We start from the raw sequence: 20,447 nt of genomic DNA on the forward strand, positions 1-20,447 counted from the left end.
ACAATTTACATGCCATGGAGAAATAATTCTAATTATAGTATAATAATATATTATAATAATTCAACCAAATAATTTTATATAAAACCAAACCAAAGTTGAGAAACGAACACGACCGCGCTACCAAACATATTCCACTATTAACAAACAAGCGTGCGATTTTATCACAGTTAAAACAACTATTAACATAAATTAACAAAATTTTAAACGTTTAACACAAAAACAAAACAAATGTTATGTATCGAGAACAAATTGTTGGTGCTTTCGCGGACAAAAGGGAAGGCTACAACATGCGCCTGACCATGTAGTTGAGGATGCCACCGTTCCTGTAGTACACTAGTTCAACTTCTGTGTCGAAGCGCGCTATGGCTTCGAATGTTCTGCCGTCTTGTAGCTGACAAATTAATTGTTTAATAAGATAAACCCTTCGTACAGTGTGTTAAGATTGCTCGTACATGTGTTTGTCTAATAATCGAGGAAAAGGTTAAATAAATTCAGTAAATTTACGGAAAACTTCAGCCAATGTACGTAAAAGAACAAGTATAAAGATGAAACAACCTGGACAGTGACGTGGTGCCCAGCGTGCAAGTGGTCAGGCATGTGGATGGTGTATGTTTCTTGTCCAGTTAGGTTGAGTGTGTCCGCGTTCTGGTTGGGCAGGAACTGCAATGGAATGATGCCCATGCCGACCAAGTTGCTTCTATGGATGCGTTCGTAACTTTCTGCTATAACGGCTTTTATGCCCTAAAAATGTTTGCATGCGTGTCTGTTGTTGTGTGGAGAAAACACACAGATATAAGTAGTGAAACTAAATTTGACCTGATTACTTTAAGTTAAAAAAAAAGAAATTTAATTTAAAGTAGCTAACCAGAAGACTTGGACCTTTTGCCGCCCAATCCCTGGAAGATCCGCTACCATACTCCTTGCCCGCTAGGATGATCACTGGAATGTTGCTGGATTTGTATCTCTCTGCTGCCTCGTATATGTCCATCTGTGTGTTGTGTGGGATGTGGAGGATGGTGCTAAAGATGTGCTGATGATAACGATGATTGTAGCAAATGTAACGCCGGTAAGACGACTATATGTGCTGTACATTTATGGTGAGGGTGACTACATATTTACGAAATGATGACAACGATGATCGTTCAATACTTTTAGAAGGGATGTAAACAAATTTCTGAATTCATAAATATATAACTAAAAAAACTCACAATTTCATTGGTAGGCATGTAGAGTGTTTTTGGTCCTGGATTGGGTACAAGTTTGTTGACCAATCGAATGTTAGCAAACGTACCACGTGACATCACTGCGTCATTTCCTCGTCGGGACCCATAGGAATTAAACTCTTTTGGACTTAAGCTGCAGAAAATAAATGAAGCAACATAAAAAAAAATAAAAACACGCACTTTAAGGTAAAAACTGAAATAAAAAAAAACTATTTAAAATAAACATAAAAGAAGACTGTTTTAAAACGACATACATCGTTATTAAACCACTCTTACAAATATATCACAACTTTTGTTATAGAATTCAACGTTGCAACGGAGGAGAGAGGATTAAAAACACTGAAAGGGCATAAGGTAGCACAAACCCACCCCCTTTCAGACAAATATTTAGCGGCCGGACTGTTCCGTGCGATGCTACCAGCTGGAGAGATGTGGTCCGTCGTTACTGAATCACCAAACTTCAGAAGGACCCGTGCTTCAACTATTGACGATAATGATGGAAGGCTCGCTTCCTGCATTTGCAAACATGTGTAGTGTGGTTGCATGTAGCAACGAGTGGAAATGTGTGGTAGCCACGTGTGTTGAGATTTGAATTCACTTAATTACGTTATTCCTAATATAACAGAGTATTATCCAGTTGCTAACAAAACCACAATGAAAGTTATTCACGCTGATTGACGCTGCTTGATTAATGTCAAGATCATTAGCTTCGAACCATGGTTTGGAAGAACGGAGGTGACTTTATGTAAGTTGACGATTCATCCCACGGATACAACTGTCCTTCAGGTGCCTGCAGACTGTTCCAGTAGGTGCTACCATTCTGTCATACGGAGGGGTGTTCAACTTCAACAATTTTGTAATTAGTTGAGTAAGGAGCCATTCATTTTAGTTGATCCTCAGTAGATAAAACGATAGTGGAAAAATGTTAACGAGTATGAGGAAAAAGATGATGAGAGAGATTTATTCATATTAATTTTGTCCTATGTGTGTAACTGATTGAAGATTCATAATTTAATATAACAGTTATAATCACCGCTGTTTAAACCATTGTTAAATACATCACCGTCGTAACCAACAAACATCATAATCATCATTACAACTTTAACGACCATCATCAAAACTGTCATCGTCGTCGTCACCATCTCGTGCGCAACAAACTTGAATGTTGGAGTAGACGTCCTTGAACATTTTCGGCAGAACGAAATTCTTCTCGACCTCCTACAATCATCATCAACATCATCATCGTCGTCGTCATCACCATCGTCAACAACAACAAAATACAATCATCGTCATTATCATCTCTACCGCCATCATAATCATTGTCATCACCGTCATTATCATCATCACTATCATAATAATCAACATCATTATCATCATCGTCACCGTCATCATCACCATCATGAGAAACTCACAGCAATCTCGTCTCGACTCGGCCAAACATCCCTCAGGTAGACGTCTGTGCCGTCAACTCTCTTTCCTGAAAATTTTTCGGAGAAACAAAAACATAATCTTCCTCCCCTATAAACAATCTCGCCATCATCATCATTATCATCAGCCAACATCATCATCATCTTCGTTGTCAGGTCATCATCACCCTTCCCATTACCGTCAACATTTATAACCTTCCAGCATCATAATTTTTCTCCTGGTCACCATCACCTTCATGATCATCTCATTCCACTTCAACTTCACCCAAATCGCCACACCACATTTTGATAATCGTCAACATCACACCTCACCACCACCGCCATCATCGTCGTCATCTTAATCACACCCACTACTAACCGAGCGGCTCAATTTCGAAATCAATAGCGACGGTGCCAGCTAGCGCGTAGGCGACCACAAGGAGTGGTGAGGCCAGGTAGTTGGCACGCGTGTTTGGGTGGATCCGCCCCTCAAAATTTCTATTCCCTGATAAGACTCCCGCAACGACCAGGTCACCCTGTGTTCATGTGCGGTTGTGCATGTGATGGTCTTAATGAAATTTCACTCTGTTTATATGTAAAGAGCGTATTAAAAGATGTGTTGTGCACATAACAGTTGCTTGCGCGCGCGCGCGCACACACACACACACACACGACACAAACAATATAAATGTTGTGATGTTTTTGTTAACTGAACCTTCTCAATTGCAGACGATAGAGATTCGTCGAGGGGTCCACTGTTTCCTATGCAGGTCATGCAACCGTAGCCGACCAGGTTGAAGCTGGTAATGGCAAGGAGGAAGACGAGGGTAAGGGTTAAAATAACGTCGACGAAAATTATGATTTTTGCAATGATGTCAATACAGATGATGATAATAATAATAAAATAGATTGATATCCTCATACTAATTGAACTAATATAAAAATAATAGCATTAACTGATAGCTATAACTTTTTTATCACGAAGCTACCAATTACTACAAAATTCAACCTTTTCCAAATTACCATCCCTGTAATTACCATCACCGTACCATCAACTACACCATCATCACCATCTAATACCACAAACAGACGTAACACATTCACTACCCTTACTAACTCCAACTTCTCGAGGTACTCCAGAAGTCCGGATTCCTTGAGGTAATAGGTGACAACCCCACTGCCGGGGGAGAGACTGGTTTTTATGTAGGGCTTCACCTTCAAGCCTGCCTCAACAGCCCTCTTAGCCAGTAAACCTTTGATGGTAATTATTTTTGTTTATGAATTTTTTCTTTGAATTCTTCGTTGTATCAACAGCAAACATGCAGACGTGAATAAAGGCATTACACACAGCATACGGTGGCATCTCTTTCTTGTTATTTGTTCATCAACCTTTATTTACAATATCGCCGACATCTTTATTACCACTAACAATATCACCCAAATCCCCATCACCATCCTCATTATCACCACCAAAGCTACCTGCTCCCAGCATAACCGATGGATTGCTGGTGTTCGTACAGCTGGTTATGGCAGCAATCACCACAGATCCGTGGCAGAGTTCATACTGAAGGCCGTCTGTGAAGGTGAAGGTCACTCTGGAGTTCATCTGATCCTCCTTCAGTTGGTAACCCTAGATTAACATAATTTATGTTGACGTTATTAATGTTATTCAAATTGTAAGTGTAAAAGCAATTCATATGAATGACGTAGTTAATATTATTATTAATTAATTCTAGCTTTAACATCACTATTTGCATGATCATTATCTCTCATTTATCTCATTTAATATTATCAATAAATTAACAATATAAACTATCTCATCTTTGCTATCATCATAACATCATCAAAACATCATCATCATTATCATAACATCACCATCATCATCATAACAACATCATCATCATCCTACCTTGAAACCGAGCGGATTGGATAGGCACTGATTGAAGTCAAACTTCATGTTACTCAGAGGTACTTTATCATGGGGCCTTTTGGGACCTGAAACACAGGGAACAACCTGGCCAAGATCTAATTCCACTATCTGATGATGACAACGATGATGACGACGAGAATGGTACTGGCTATGATAAGAATGTCATTACGACTAATACGACCTCATTATTAATGATTAAAAATTCATTTTTTAATTTAGTTGGCTAATATTAGTAATATAGAGTAATATACATAACGTAAGAGTGATTAATATTATGAATAAATGCCATTCATAGAATTTTAGTATAGAAATTGAGCTATAGCATTTAGACTTGGCGCGGATCAGGAAGAATTTGAATCATTTTATAATCAACCGCAATTAATATTCGTCTGCCATGGCAGGTTTCCTACAAAAAAAATAAATAAATAAAACTGTGACGTCAAAATTGCTACGAAAGGAAAATTCAAAATTTTCCAGTTAAAAATTTTAAGACGATGACAGATGATGAAACTGATTAAAACTGAAAAAAAGGAAACCAGTCAATCGTGATTGAATCGTGAATATATATATATATATATATATATATATATATTCAAACTGATATATATGAAACTGATTAAAACTGAAAAAAAGGAAACCAGTCAATCGTGATTGAATCGTGAATATATATATATATATATATATATATATATATATATATATATATATATATATATATATATATATATATATATATATGGTAAATTATAGATGTATATCTATGGATTAGATCGCAACTGAAATGTGAGGGATAATATTGCAGTTTAATAAATTAAAGTTTTTTGCTTGTAGGTATTGTAGCCATTCATTATTAGTGCCATCAAAATCGCCAGCATCCTCATCATCACGACCCACTTCGGAATACATGGGATCGTGACTGGCGTCGGTATAGTCCCTCAAGAGTCCAGCCTTCTTGAAGTACTCCGCCATCACTTCAACGTCCTCCCCTGCCCTACCTGCGTGTTAACAAGTACTCACATTTCATACTTTCAGTATTTTACATACAATTAATTACTAATGATTTCGTATACACCACCTTACACTTTGATGAGAAATATGAACGTAAGATGAGCAAACAAACGCCCACATACAGACACACAGACACACACGCACACACACGAACAAACACACACACACATACCAGTTTGTTGCAAATATTTTAAGCTTGCATCGTCGACAGGAAAGTATCCTACAGTGGCTCCGTATTCAGGGCACATGTTGGAAATTGTAGCACGGTCGGCTATGCTCAGTTGGGAAACACCGGGACCATAGAATTCAACGAACTTTCCAACGACACCCACTGACCTTAGATGCTGATGTTGCAGGCAGGCAAGGATGAATTAACGATGATGAAGATAACGATGGTTAGGTGGTGTGGAAGATTATCATGATAATGATCGTTGCAGAGTTGTTCATCAAGCTAGCATACCATCTTTTAAACTTTTACAATGCCATCTTTAAACTAAACGACATTTTTTCCCTAGCATCTACAGAAATGCATCCACTAAGAATAAATTAAACATTTGTTATTATGTTGAAAAGTACCTTGGTGATGGTGAGCACAAGATCAGTAGATGTGGCCATTGAACTGAGCTTGCCTATGATTCTGTAACCAACAACAGGCGGTAAGACCATGCTGATTGTCTGACCTGTTTGCATCATTTCAATAACAAGTAAGCAGATGCAACTAATTTGACTTGAATAAAAATTATTTCCTGGACATACAGATAGATTATCGTAATAAAAACATTATTATTATTAGCTTAAAAAATGTTGAATTTTACATAGAAACATTATGCGAATGTACTCACCCAGCATAACTGCTTCAGCCTCTATACCGCCAACACCTGAGTGTATACATGTTTAAAAGTATGCATGTGTGTATTTGTATAAACACGTATGCATTTGTGCGTATATGTGTATAAGCATGTACAATGTAGCATAAGTGAAAAAAGTATACACATGTGTACAAAAATGTCCTGGCATGTAGAAATAAATACAAACTGGTGCGTAAGCATGTGTGTATGTGTATGTGTTGAACTTGTACATAAGATACGTGCATGAGGCGATAACGTAAGTGTCCATTATAACTGTGCCAATATGCACCAACATTATGTTGCATGAGCAAATTTACCTATGATTCTAATTCAACTGCGTAAATAATGCAAATGATTAAAATTAAATATTCATAAAGTTGTGCTAACAACAAATCAATCATGTATGCTTTAAAAACAATGGCAACCAACCCCATCCAACCACTCCCAATCCATTGATCATAGTAGTATGCGAATCAGTCCCTACCAAACTGTCAGGGTACACCAGGGCCTCTCCCTGACTCCCCTCAAAGAACATGACTCTTGCTAAATATTCTAAATTAACCTGATGGATGATTCCAGAGCCAGGAGGGACTATCAGCATGTTTCGTAAGGCTTTTGCACCCCACTGTGTGGAAAGTTAGGTTTTTAGAAATGATGTTTAATGATGTTTGTACATTCAATTCTATGTTTCAAAATGATTGAAAAATAAATCAATTTAGTTTTATATTCATTTACTAAAAAAAATTGACAACCTTCAAAAACGTGAATCTTTCTTTGTTCCTTTGAAACTCAATCTCTTGATTCTGCTGCAGAGCTGTAGGACTGTGGCGAAATGAACTTAATTAAGATTAGTCTTCACCGGTCCATACCTCAATCACCTCATCATCACGAGCGCCGTCACCATCATCATAATAACCATAATTTTCAATGACATCATCGTTACTGTTAGCACAATTATCGCCAACATCATCATTTTCATCGTTTCATCGTCATCGTCATCCTTGTCATCGCAATCATACCTAAATACAACAGCAGCAACAATAGAAAGAGAACATGCAGTACAACAAGCAACAAACAAAAGACATGAACCTCTTCGAGACGTCAACCTCCACCGAATGGTCAATGACCAGGTCAGCAGGGCAGATTGGATTGATCTTATCTGGATCACCACCCAATCTTTTTACTGCATCTCTCATTGCTGCAAAGTCGACAACCGCTGGTACTCCACTGTGTCGTTTGGAATGCAAGGAAATTTCAAAACCAGAACAAAACCAGAAAAATATGGAGTAAATCATAAATGGTAAGAAAAATTCAAATGCATATGGTGAAAGCACATGAACAATGATGCGTTTGATATCAACAGAGTTTTAAATTTTTTTAAATTTTATGAGTTAAGATTATTTCTGTTAAAACATATAAAAAAATTGAAATTTAAAAATTTTTACGTGAAATCTTGTAAAATAACTCTAGCAGGTTTGAATGGAATTTCCACAGCTTCTGTTTGCATCTTCCTCCAGTTTAAGATATTTTGAACATCTTGTTGTTTCACTTCAAAATCATCACAATTCCTAACTGCTGATTCAAGAAGAACTCGAATTGAGTATGGCAGTTGATCTGTGTTTTAAACATTTTATAAAACTCCTTATTTTTTATTAAATTAAATTTAAAAAAGTACTAATTTTATTTACACAGAATAGAATGATTCAAAAATAGCAAAAACAAAATTTATTATTTAAAACTTTTTAGTTAGATTTCTGGAAATATTCATGTTTATTCAAATTCAAAAATTTACATGGAAATTCAATTTGAGATATATAACTATCTGTGAAATGATGTACTTAATAACTAGCTAGCTAGAATAAGAATATGAATAACTGAACGGAAAAACCAGATGAGCTAACTAACTATAAAGAACGGGGTCCAGTTTGCTCAAATCATAGTAGTTGTACACCTTGTCACGTGTCAGAGTGAATGATGTCAACAAATTATGAAAAACATCTTTAGCTGCAATGTTTTGACTTATTTTTTTATGTTGTTTGTGATTGGTTTTATTTTAAATTTTTTAGATAAAAATTAAAAGCACAACTTTTAGTTCAGTTTATTTCATAATTCAAAAAATAACAATACAATAATAAAAAAATGCATTTAGTAAATCTCTTTGGTCATTAGAAAAATAAAACGGTGATATCAAATTGAATCAAATTGAATAATTTTCAATCTATTTAATTATTAAAAATTATAAAAAAAAAGAAAGACCAATCAAAACTCATCACCGCATCACACCTCACCTGGCATTTCAAAAATTTACTGGGTAGTTTGATCTACAAATTTTTTTATTTTGACTTAATTATGAATGAATGAATTATTTTGATTTCATGATTCAAGACTTAAATATTTCAACTTTCACTATAAAATAGTAATAGATTAATTAAATATTAAATTAATTATGGTCATTAATTAATTCTAATAATCTCTAATCACTATCAATCTGCTCAATCAAGTTCGTTGCTATTTGTTTCCAAATTTAAACGACTCTAAATATTAATTATTAAATAAAATTTAAGTTTTTCAATTATTAAAATAAAATTAAATAAAACATTTACAACCTGTTAGGACTTAGCGTTAGCACATTAGATTTAAATAAAATTATAATGTTAAAGTTACAGTTAAGTTAAGAAGGGTTAAAACTTTTTAAAAGGTATGCGATTATAATTATTATTACATTGCTATTATAATAAATTTTGTGTTTGTTTGTTCTCGCGCATGTAAGTAAATAAATGTGAGTACTGTACTCTGTACACTTGGACAGTAAACTGTAAAAGTGTAAAAAAAGTGTAATTATGAGCAAAAATAATAACCACTAAATTGAAGTAAATCAATGCAGCATATGCAATGACAAAATTAAAATAAAACGATTCTTAAAAATTAGAATTTAATTATTATCAGAGTAACTAAAAATTGAACTAATCTCTCCTAACCAAGGTGTGTGCAAAGTTCAAAAACATCACCTTTCTCCTCACACCACTTGCTCTTTCACTTTTAAAAATAAAATTCTCAGTGTGGTTCTTTAAAAAGTAATGTGACAGAAAAAAAAAACTCTTTTTTTTATTGTAGTTTATTTTTTTATTATTCAGACAATTATTTATTTAGAAAATTAATTGTGAAGAAAAATTTCATTTGAAAATTTTACTTAGTTTGAAATCAGATACAATGTAAGAATGCATAGAGAAAAAAATACACGTATTCATATTCTGCCATATAGCTCTAAATTATAATTTAGATATTTAATATTTGCCATCAGTGTATCCACTATATCATCCTTCATTATATCATGATAATTTATTTAGTAGTAGTATGTCGTATATCATCATACATCCCAATGTTGGTTCGGACAGGCCTCCTTTTGTTGAGCCAATAAAAAACAAGAGATGAGTTGGAAAATTTATTAGACAAGTAAAACTATCTTACATGTAATTTTACATTGTATTGAGCAAGAATAAACGATTGACTTCATTTTCATTATTTAAATTCCGTACCAAAATTTGAACGACTATAAATTTTTACATTTATTTCATACATATCGCGTAAAAGTAAATTATCATTGCTAAAATGAGAGAAATTAATGAAGATCTGAATTGAAACAATTAATGAGGGTAGAAATGACTGGTTATCGTCAACGACCACAAGATCATCTGAAGAGCAAGGAAAAGTTTTCGTACTGGTCTCCAATCTCATCTTCATCGTCGGTGCTGTAAGGAAGAAAACAAAATTTGTCACAAATTTAAAATTAACACAATATAAAACATAATGTACAAGTGGGAGATTAGGGGACAAGGGAATTTATACCGAACAAACAAATCAAGCAACCTGATGATAGAGTGGAGGAATTTCGATTTCTGTTCTTGAGTGACGGCCACACAACCGGTTGCCGATTGAGACGGTAGACTGTTGAGAGCCTTTTCCAACCATCGTATCGTTGCCTGGTCAAAAATATTATTGATGATAATTAAGCAACGGTATTAGGCAGAATGTTTAGAATTAACAAATTTCATAGAAACTTTTAAGCTGTCTCACAAATAGAAATTTTACGGCCAGAAAAAGCAATCTTCCTAAAAGTCGGTTAAAATATACTGCCCCAAACAGTAAAGAAATAACAAAATAGTTTATAACAACTGACCTCTCTGTCCGTCTTGAGCAACTGATAGTTGATGCTGGCCAGATATGAGATTAATCTCGTGGGCACCTTGAAGAGGCAGGCATCCAAGACTGAGCTCACAATGTTCTGACCATGCACATTTAACAGTGATAGGACGAGGAAGTGCTGTCTTTTCTGAGTTTCTGTGTTCTGCGTGGAACGTTTGGTTCGTTGAAAAGCAATGTAACAATTAACAATTAAAAAATAATAAGATTAAATAGAAATAAATACTTACCAGCTCCCTGCACGAGGCCAGGTCAATTATCCTCAGTAGGAATCTGTCGAGAATTGAAGTTTAGCACTATTAGAAAATAATTATACAGCATGGAGCCAGATGTTAGGATTAACTGGAAAAACAGGTAGTCAGCTGGATGATACAACGTATAATAATCGAATTAAAGCCAAAAAAGATGGAAATAATAAAATATGTAAAAATAATGTGAAAAAAAGTTGAAGACAACCTAACGACAGTAGCGTTAGCTTCACTGTGAGATATGCAGCATGAATGAATGGCCGTGGCAACGATGGTCTGACAACCATGATATTCGAGAAACGCCAGTGGGCACTGCTCCACGATCCTATGACGATGAAATAGAAATTGAGAGTCATTAAAATGGATGAAAATGTACACACATTAATAACTTTACAGATATTTATTTGCATAAAACTAACAATCAATTCATCAGTTTCTTTCACAAAAATCTTCGTTCAATCATTTAACATCAACTCATTTCTTTAGATGATTTACTGTTGTTATATTATATAACTTTCCATTCCCATGTACATCAATCAATCCATTTATCCATCAATAAATCAACCAACCCAACACTCATCCATCCATCTACCATCCATCTACCATCAATCCATCCATCCATCCATCTAACCTGATAGCAAGCCTAAAAAAGTCATCCACAATATCGGGATAGTTGATCATTCCATCCAGCTGCTCAATCATTGAGAACGTCTTCCTACTCAGTTCCTAGTTTATCATCAGCATAATATTAATACCACAATAACAACCACCACCAACACAACCCCTGCTACTACCACCATCACTACTACTACAACAACTACTACTAATAATAATAATAATAATGTATAATTTATATAGCGCCTTGTGTATAGTCAGAGAGACATGAAATCAGTCTCGTTACGAAAACGCCAGATACATGTCTGCAGTGTATGCGTCAAAGTTAAGCACATGCATAATGGGGGATATCTTAGTATTAGAAGCCAGACACAACAGCACAAGGTAGAGAAACATTCGCTACAAAGCTCGCCGCTCAACCCACACCATCACTTCATCATCATCACCGGCATAATCACCAACACCACATCAACTTCGTTACTTCTACCAACTACTAGGAATGCGACGGTTCCGAATCCGGATTCGGATCCGAATCCAGGGATTCGGAAAAGATTCGGATCCGCGGATCCTAAATTGAGGATTCGGCGTTTTACGGGTCCAAAATCAACTTAAGCGGCGAGAAAATTTTATCGATTGAGGGAAAAAGTGAATCTAAATATCAACATTGATTACGTAATAATCATTTAAAGTTATGAAAACTGATGTTTTTGAGATTCGTTTTGCACCTCTACAAATTTAACATTCAAAACAAAAATTTGATTTTCGTCAGAGAAACAGCTTATTTAGTTTTATGACCGCATACAACATGGATCCGGATTCGGATCCGTCCGGATCCATCGTCGAGATCCGGATTCGGATCCACGGATCCCAAAATCTTGGATCCGTCCCATTCCTACCAACTACATACCGCTATCACACTAAGTGTCAGGAAATTGTGTTTTATAAAAAAACTCAACATATCAGGACCACATGAAAAAATTAAATTTTTTAAATTAAAAAAAAAAAAATACCAACTTCAAGTAGAGAAAGGAAGAGTGCCGTGTTGCCCGGGTCGCTGGCGTACGAGTCTACCATGATGCTTCCAATGTAGAGGCAGCAGGAGTGAGGATGTTCTTTGTATATCTCAACCACCTGCATCATTGTTAGTTAACAGCACGTTGGCGAGTAAAACTGCAATGGTACCACACGTCACAATCTCGCAGACAAACGATCCCAAATCACCACATTTAACATAAACATCTACATGAAATATAGAAGTCAACGGTGAACCTTGACCTCTCACCCCAACCAAACTAACCTGAGACATGATGGGTAGGACGAGGGAGGGATCGTTCTTGCCATAACTTCTTATGGCGTTTCTTAAACACCTGTGTATACGAAAAATAAGTTTATCGTTTTAATCCGTATAATTAATTAAATTAAACAATTTTCTTTAAAAAAAAATTTAATTTGATAAATTCTGATCAACATTAGACTGTGACAAAATGCAAAAGAGATATTTATGATAAAATGAATGTAAGAAAAGGTTAAAATTCATCCAACCTGCAGGAGTGCTCAATGACCTTCACATCAGATTTAAACGTGTGCATTAGTTTTGATATTGCTGGCCATATCTGTTCATTCCAAAAATACAGTCAATCAGGAGTTAGAAATATATTCCATCCAATCACTCATTAAGCAAGCATCAAAACAATCAACCAATCCACTGAACCAGTCAACCAGCCAACCAACCAACCAATCAATCAACCAATCAATCAATCAATCAACCAATCAATCAGCCAACTTCAGACTGAACCAATCAGGCACTCACCTCAACAACCACTTGGAAGCATGGATTTTTTTGACCGACTGGCACGTGTTTTTCCGTTTGTGCACATCTGTGGATTCAGGATCATTTCATTAATATTAGTTGAAGCACAAGTGCTACAACAGTGATAGAAGTGGTTACGTGCAAATAAAATAAAAATAATCAAAAACAACAGTATCAATGTTAAAAACAAAATGGTGGACTTCTAACTTGAGGACTGAGGCCAGCTGGTCAAGGGAGGCGCAGACACTGTCTGAGGATTGTTCCACGTTCGTTATGGGGCTGTCTGTTATCTGAGCAGATGATCATCAACACCACTCATCATCGTCACTCAATTTCAAACGCCACAAAATCAAACATCACACGCACGTCAACATAAAAACAATACCAAGAAGCACACAAGCACATACATGCAAATATATACAAAATTACACACACAACCAAACACACATATATGTATATAGATATACATACATATATATACATACACAAAATGCACAGTACACTTACATGGTAGAAGCCTACCTTGTTGATGTTGCTGAGAGGAGGGCTGCAGAGATGTCTCAACCCCACGACTACTTCCTCTATAGACAGGCAGCTAAGTGTACTCGAGACAGCTGTGCAATAGATTTAAAACGGTCAGAGAATAGCAACAACTATAATAACAACTCATATAACTGAAAAGTTAAAATGACTTGCACAAACAATCGCTCTCCCCATGCATCGACTCGCCACTCGCATGCCTCCATCCCCACACACACATCTCATCCACTTTCCGTACCTTCCAACAACTTGATGATTCCGTCCTGTGGCAGGTTGATGGCTTCAACGACATTCAGGATGTTCAGCAGCGTCGGCAGACTCCTGATGATCTCAGACGAGCAGGTCTCACAGAGCTTCTGCAGGCAGAGGGCACACGTCGGAGCCAGTTTGTGAGATTGGAAGGAGTGTATTATCACAGGCATGACCATATCTGGGCAGTTGTATTGTCCGCAATGAGAAAAGTTTAAACTCATAAACATACACAAATACAAAACAGTAGATCGCACACAGATATACAAACATGTACACAAAACCACACAACAACACACACTCACAAGCAAACAAACAACCAAAAACAAACAAAATGAATGTATGAAATACATTGAAATAAAGATAAACATGTAAAAATTTATATACAAACAACCAAACAAACACACAGACACAACACACATACCCAAGTAAGATGGATTACATTTGAACCATCGTTGAAAACAAGCAATGAGTAGGAGGCAGGTCTTGTGGAGGGTGTCGTGACGTACGGACGGGAAGAGGAAGGAGGTAATGAATTCCATGAGGGCCGGCGTCGTCTTTAGATCTCGCCTGGTACAGAAGTGAATTTGTGCTAATAAATACTTCATACAAAAAAATACATCATTACATCACATCATTCCTATTGTTACCAGATTATATCATATAATCATATTATTTAATTAATTAATTATATACTACAAATTACTTAATTAATACTATTAAACAGAAATTTCAGCATCATTAAACATTTATTCATATAATAATTTTCCAGAACATGTGAGAATACACAATGAAGCATCATCGTCTTCACCATCACAGCCAGTGTCATACTCAAAAAAAAACACCATCATCACCTTGCTACTATCATATCGTTATCATCACCCTCTCTACCAGCACCATCATCATTATCATCATCACATGGCAACGCTACCACCACCACGACCGCATCATCATTATCATAATGACTACTCACCCATCTGACTTCTTAGCGGGTGCCTGCATGATGAAGAGGGCTGCCTCGTAGACGTTCCACGATTGGTTAGCCTCTTGTGAGTGAAGCTTCAGCGAATCATTCAACTAGAAATTGGGTCAAGGTTTTTGTTGCTCTGTTACATTTACATAAGTAATTTGTCGAACACAAACGATCAGTTTAACACATAATAACCATCTTTCTCATCATCTTAATCAACATCCTCATCAGCATCATCTTCATTATCAGCATCCATCATCATCCACAAAAATTCCCCCTCACCTGACTCAATATCTCATCGGGTCCCACAATGAACTGAACGTCCTTCACTAAAGCGAGTGCACTCTTTCGGAATTCCTCAAAATCATCCTCATCGTCGTCCTGTGGTGATAAGAAAGAATGATGATGATGATGACAGTGATGTCACTATGGTGATGAACGCTACCACCATTATTTCATCTCTACAATCTCCAACGTATTAAAGCAGTCAGTTACAACATTAATTATCCTATCACTTTCCAGTACAGTCATCACCACTTATCGACAGTAAAAACAATAAAAAAAAACATCATCATTCATCGTCATCATCATCAGTCACTCACTCAGTTACTCACTGTTGGTTCATCATATCTGCAGAGTCGACATAGTGATGTGATGAGTCGGCATATGTATGGCTTGAAGGCATTTGTATCTGTATAACGATAACAACGATGATGATGATGACGTAGTTGATGACGACGACGATGACAATGTGAGAAAATGTACGAAGATGGTTATCAAGGTGATAGTGAAGATGATAATGATGATAAGAGCAATGTGAATAATGGTGGCGATGATAATAATAGCATAAATTATGATAATGTAGGTCTACCCACTCACCTTTCTTACGATCTTCATAGAGGAAGTCTGACAGATGGTTCCAGAAACTGAACGTCACGTCTGCCACCTGTTGGATAGATTAAAAAAACATTAATTTTAAAGTCTTCAATCAGCTGCTAGACACAAACTTCGTCACGGTGAATATTTATTGATAAAATTATTACCGACACAAATTTAATTATTTTTCGGCATTGTAATTAATTATAAGTTTCAATGATTTTATTCTGATTTAATATTGTTAAAGATAGTAGTTACGAATTTTGAAAAGTCGCACCTTATAACAATGGTGTCCATTACAGGTAAGCAGGATGTCGAGAATCTTCAGGTCACCGAAACCCTGGAGCATTTGAGAAAAAACAACCATTACTACTAATTGAATCAGGATTCCAGATCCAGAACACAGCAGACGCAAACACACACACACGCACACACACACACACGCAAACAGACACACACACACACGTGATCAACAACGTGATCAACGGCACACATACGCACTCAGACACCAGCAAGGCGATCTACCTGGTTCGGAGTTTCGACCATGCATTCCAGTAAAGTTTCTGCTAATTCAGTGAAGATTCTGCAGAAGTTTATTGACCTGTATTGTTGTTGTTATTTGTTTGTCATTTAAATCGTCATCAGTACTTTCATCATTTAAAAGTGTTTATCAAATTTATTAATATAATACTTGAAACTTCTTTTGACGCTTTGACGCAGTTAGTCAAACTAATACTAATTTAAAAAAATCAATTTGTATAGGATCAAATTCAGAAAAAAATGAAAGTGTAAATAATAACTTTTCTTCTTCATTCATGGCGACAGTCATGTGGTAGGGTTCGACTAATTTCTCAATTTCTTTGACCATAACATGTGCCAGTTGTGAGCTCTCCTTCAAATTCTTGGTGGTGGTTGGTTGAAATCAATGTATTGATTGATTGATTGGTGATTGATTTGTTGACAAATTGTCAGATTGATTGATTGGTTACTTAGTGTCGATATAGTGCGTTAAATGAATGATAGGTAAAAATTTTTCATTAAATTATACCTTGACCAAATTCCACTCAACTCATTAAATCAATTAATTCGATTGTCAATTAACTAAAGAGTTAGATAGCCAATAATAACGCAGACAAGCAAATAAATTTATCAACAGGTTACAGAGGACAGATGGCACATTACGACAACCGGAAGTGACTAACCTCGATGGTGAGGAGTGCAGTTGAGATGCAATCAGAAGCCTCCCTATGTAAGTTTGTATCACATGATGGCGACGTCTAAAATTTCATTTTTAATTAACTATTAATTAATTAACTAACTAATGAATTTATTTAATAATCTGTTTATTCATGTTATTTATTTACAAATCTGACCGTTTAATTCTTGAACATTATGCACTAAATGTGTGAAAATTATGATTGCAGAATAAAAGATTTGAAATTATATTATTATCATCACCATCATCATCCATATGACTACAACTGACCAGCAGCATCACCAACAGAATCGTCATCACCACCGATACCACATCATCATTTGCATCATCATCACACAACACCACACCATCACATCATTACATCACATTACACCACACCATTCCATCATCACATCATCCAGACTTACCACAGCCATGAACGCCAATCTCATGAGATCACATGACATCAGTGTTTCATGCTTGACGGAATTGACGTTCAGCCAACTGGAGAGGCATCTGAAAACCTTCGACAAAGTTCTGACATCACTCGGTCGCTTCTCTACCACTTTGGACTGGTTGGTTGGTTGATTGGTTAAAAAGTAAGTTGGTTGGTTGATAAGAGTTAGTAGATTTGCTGGATGTTAGTTAGCAGGCTGGTACGTTGCATGGACTGTTTTTTGATTGAGCTGCCACATTTAAATCACAATCGCCGATTTTCCAGCTTTAGCCACAGTTACCAAGCAACAATTTTCAATTTGGCTGATAATTTGACGATTGCAAACTGGTGCAGATGTTTCCTAATACAGATTTAACACAAACAGCAGCTGAATCATCATGCTTGTAAAAGTTTGATGATGACTCAGAATGGTTAGAAATGTGGGTTCTTTTTAAGAGCCAACAAATACTTCCTAGCACATCCTATCAGTAGATTTGTTAGACTTAAAAAGCCAAAAATGCATGCTAAAAGTTCATGGTCATGTCTAACAAAGGATTTATTTTACAGAAGAAACATTAAACTTTCAAAAGTTGGAACAGAATTTGAAACAGCAGGATGGGCTAGACTAAAAATCTCAACTGATGTTTCCAACAAAGTTTAAACATTTTCTGTGACCGATTTGATAGAGAGAAAAAAAGCTGTGCATGTTGTAGAGATCATGAAATGTGGCAAAAATGAAGATGACTCGCTGGCCGGCAAGTTTTCATCCAAAACTGGAACGGCCTGAGCCATGTAATAGAATTCTTTACTGGAAAACTTCAAAAGAAAAATAAAACATTAATAAGAATAATAATATAAAACGTGCTAACATTATTATTAGCAACTAAAACTCAAAAACATGTAGATAATAAGAAAAAAACATTTATTCACATAAACTATGACTAAACTATACCTAAACTCTCACAAAGTGAAGAAATTTAATAAAAAAAAATTAAAAGTAAACAAGGAAGAAACAAAAAAGAAACAAACTAAAAATGTGATGAAGAGGTCGGAGGCTTCCCTCAATTCGGCATAGATCTCGTTTCGTCTGTTTTCGCCTAATCGCAGGGGTCGACTGTTTACCTAAATTAGAATTTTGTTTATTATTATAATGTTGATTATCACAATATTATTGTTAATAATAAATGATCAAACTATAACAAATTCCTATTAATATATCATCATATTATTCAAATTTATATCAGCCAAAAACAACAGACATTAGCATGGACAAAATAACAACAGAATATTTAACGTAGACAAAACAGCAGCAGAAAAATAAGCATAGACCCAAAAACAATGACAATAAACCTAACATAAAATTTGACAACATTAACAAAGACTTACCCGTGATCTTTCTTTATATGATTAGCGTTATATAAATGTAATAAAAATATATACAACAACAATAACCACAAAATAGTAATAATAACAATAATGAAACCAACTTCTTCCGGATAAACATGAGTCATCTCCAATAGAAAGTCCCAATGTTCTTCGCTACTGCTGAATCTAAGGTGTTAGAAATCATTTTGTGAATCACATCATACAAGCATAGATAGAAAAACCAAAAAGGAAACGATGATTTTGGTGCATGTTTTAATTTATTTGTATTTTTAGGCACAAGAATCAACCATTCATTTGAACAAATAGTTAAGCACCGAGAAAACTAAATATGATCAAAAAATATGAACAGTTTTTGAAAAAAATTAAAAGTAACAGGCATAGATATTGAAAGGAAAAATAATTCAATAGCATAAAACCATCCATTTTACAATTATTAAAAAATATATGAAAATGATAATTAAAATGGAATTGATAAAACAATTTGACATGTAAAAAATACGAAGAAGAATACAAACTGTTGTAACAGCTGAGCCATTGCTTTTTTCCATGTTCCCATTCGAAGAGCCACATCTGAGAGAGCTAGTGATAGCTGGAAGGATGGACAAATTAAAAAAATGAAGAAAAAGAGTTTGAGAGAGCTAGTGCCAGCTGAATGGATTGATGAGATAAAATGGAAAATGAATGAACAAATGAGTTGAATTAAATAGCAGGTAGTCAAATTTTATATGTTTGATTGCAATGTAATGAAGAATGAATGAATGGATGGATATAAAAAATGAATGAAGAATAAAAACAACACAAAAAAAATTTATGCATTAAAAAATTAATTATGAAGGAATAAAAAATTGAATGATCAATAATTAAAAAATGAATTGAAAATTTTTCTAACCTGTGTGACAATTGTGTGTTTGGTGTCTTTGGTTATATTCTTGCAGTGATTCATTAGAGATGTGCAAAGAGCCTTTTTAACCAAAAGGAAAAAATGTAAATTACCATTTTACTAGATAAACTAAAAATTATAATAGAAATAATTTAATGGAATAAAAATATACTGACTTCATAATTGTCTGCTGGTAGTTCATGGAATGAAAACTGAACCTGAATAAAAAAAAATAAAATTTATCTTTGAGCAATTAGAATAAAAATACCTATAAATATTACATCCTTCAAATAGTTTAAAATCAATTTGTTTGAATATTAATAACTGTAATTGTAAAATAACCAAAAAATTAAATTATTAATATAATTAGTAACTATTAGTATAAGTAATTATAAATAATTAATGTTTTAGAAACCTTAGTCCGCATGGTCTGTGCAGCGAAGTAACTTGACTCCTCATCTCTATTCAAATGTAGTAGATGATCTGCTATCTGCCAGGCTTCAACCTTTAATGAACCAGTTCATATAAACATTACTATTTATTATTTTTATATTATAATAATTAAACAAATTTGAAATTTAACCAAAGAAATTAGTAGAAATAATAGTAGTTTTAACAATTTTGTTG

At 35.0% G+C, this 20,447-nt stretch overlaps 2 protein-coding genes across 2 annotated transcripts; both read right to left on the bottom strand.

Annotated features, from left to right (window-relative positions):
* Window positions 1-39: 39 nt before the first annotated feature.
* Window positions 40-8,710, bottom strand: HELRODRAFT_189761 (hypothetical protein; the record flags this gene model as incomplete). The annotated part of the gene is made up of 24 exons (XM_009032238.1): window positions 40-395; window positions 560-741; window positions 866-988; window positions 1,209-1,356; window positions 1,593-1,735; window positions 1,939-2,043; window positions 2,382-2,441; window positions 2,636-2,700; window positions 3,009-3,165; window positions 3,345-3,429; window positions 3,747-3,882; window positions 4,109-4,259; window positions 4,539-4,667; window positions 4,891-4,965; window positions 5,454-5,554; window positions 5,740-5,911; window positions 6,144-6,247; window positions 6,410-6,445; window positions 6,845-7,040; window positions 7,168-7,237; window positions 7,505-7,642; window positions 7,861-8,029; window positions 8,321-8,419; window positions 8,704-8,710. 24 exons carry the CDS (start codon window positions 8,708-8,710, stop codon window positions 281-283), a joined length of 2,766 nt encoding a protein of 921 aa, XP_009030486.1. The 3' UTR covers window positions 40-280.
* Window positions 8,711-9,844: 1,134 nt separating this feature from the next.
* On the bottom strand, window positions 9,845-19,875 carry HELRODRAFT_189762 (hypothetical protein). Its single transcript, XM_009032239.1, has 29 exons — window positions 19,830-19,875; window positions 19,568-19,582; window positions 19,456-19,508; window positions 19,042-19,105; window positions 18,584-18,676; window positions 17,547-17,690; window positions 17,126-17,200; window positions 16,724-16,824; window positions 16,449-16,524; window positions 16,201-16,263; window positions 15,927-15,993; window positions 15,663-15,738; window positions 15,330-15,429; window positions 15,051-15,154; window positions 14,502-14,647; window positions 14,067-14,258; window positions 13,796-13,902; window positions 13,494-13,578; window positions 13,289-13,353; window positions 13,021-13,091; window positions 12,776-12,845; window positions 12,489-12,609; window positions 11,970-12,085; window positions 11,495-11,589; window positions 11,072-11,188; window positions 10,846-10,888; window positions 10,593-10,760; window positions 10,283-10,395; window positions 9,845-10,164 (listed from the first exon to the last, which is right to left on the bottom strand). The coding sequence occupies exons 3-29, from the start codon at window positions 19,494-19,496 to the stop codon at window positions 10,104-10,106; spliced, it is 2,574 nt and encodes an 857-aa protein (XP_009030487.1). The 5' UTR covers window positions 19,497-19,508; window positions 19,568-19,582; window positions 19,830-19,875; the 3' UTR covers window positions 9,845-10,103.
* Between the last annotated feature and the right edge of the window lie 572 nt (window positions 19,876-20,447).

The sequence above is a fragment of the Helobdella robusta genome (assembly GCF_000326865.2).
Source record: "Helobdella robusta unplaced genomic scaffold HELROscaffold_8, whole genome shotgun sequence".
Classification (NCBI taxonomy): domain Eukaryota; kingdom Metazoa; phylum Annelida; class Clitellata; order Rhynchobdellida; family Glossiphoniidae; genus Helobdella; species Helobdella robusta.

Coding starts and splice junctions, on each gene's coding strand:
- HELRODRAFT_189762 (XM_009032239.1), bottom strand. CDS start 19,496: ATGGGAACATGGAAAAAAGCAATGGCTCAGCTGTTACAACA. Junction 19,106..19,455: donor ATGGCTCAGCTGTTACAACA/GTTTGTATTCTT, acceptor CTAACACCTTAG/ATTCAGCAGTAGCGAAGAAC. Junction 16,525..16,723: donor GCCATGAATGAAGAAGAAAA/GTTATTATTTAC, acceptor ACAACAATACAG/GTCAATAAACTTCTGCAGAA.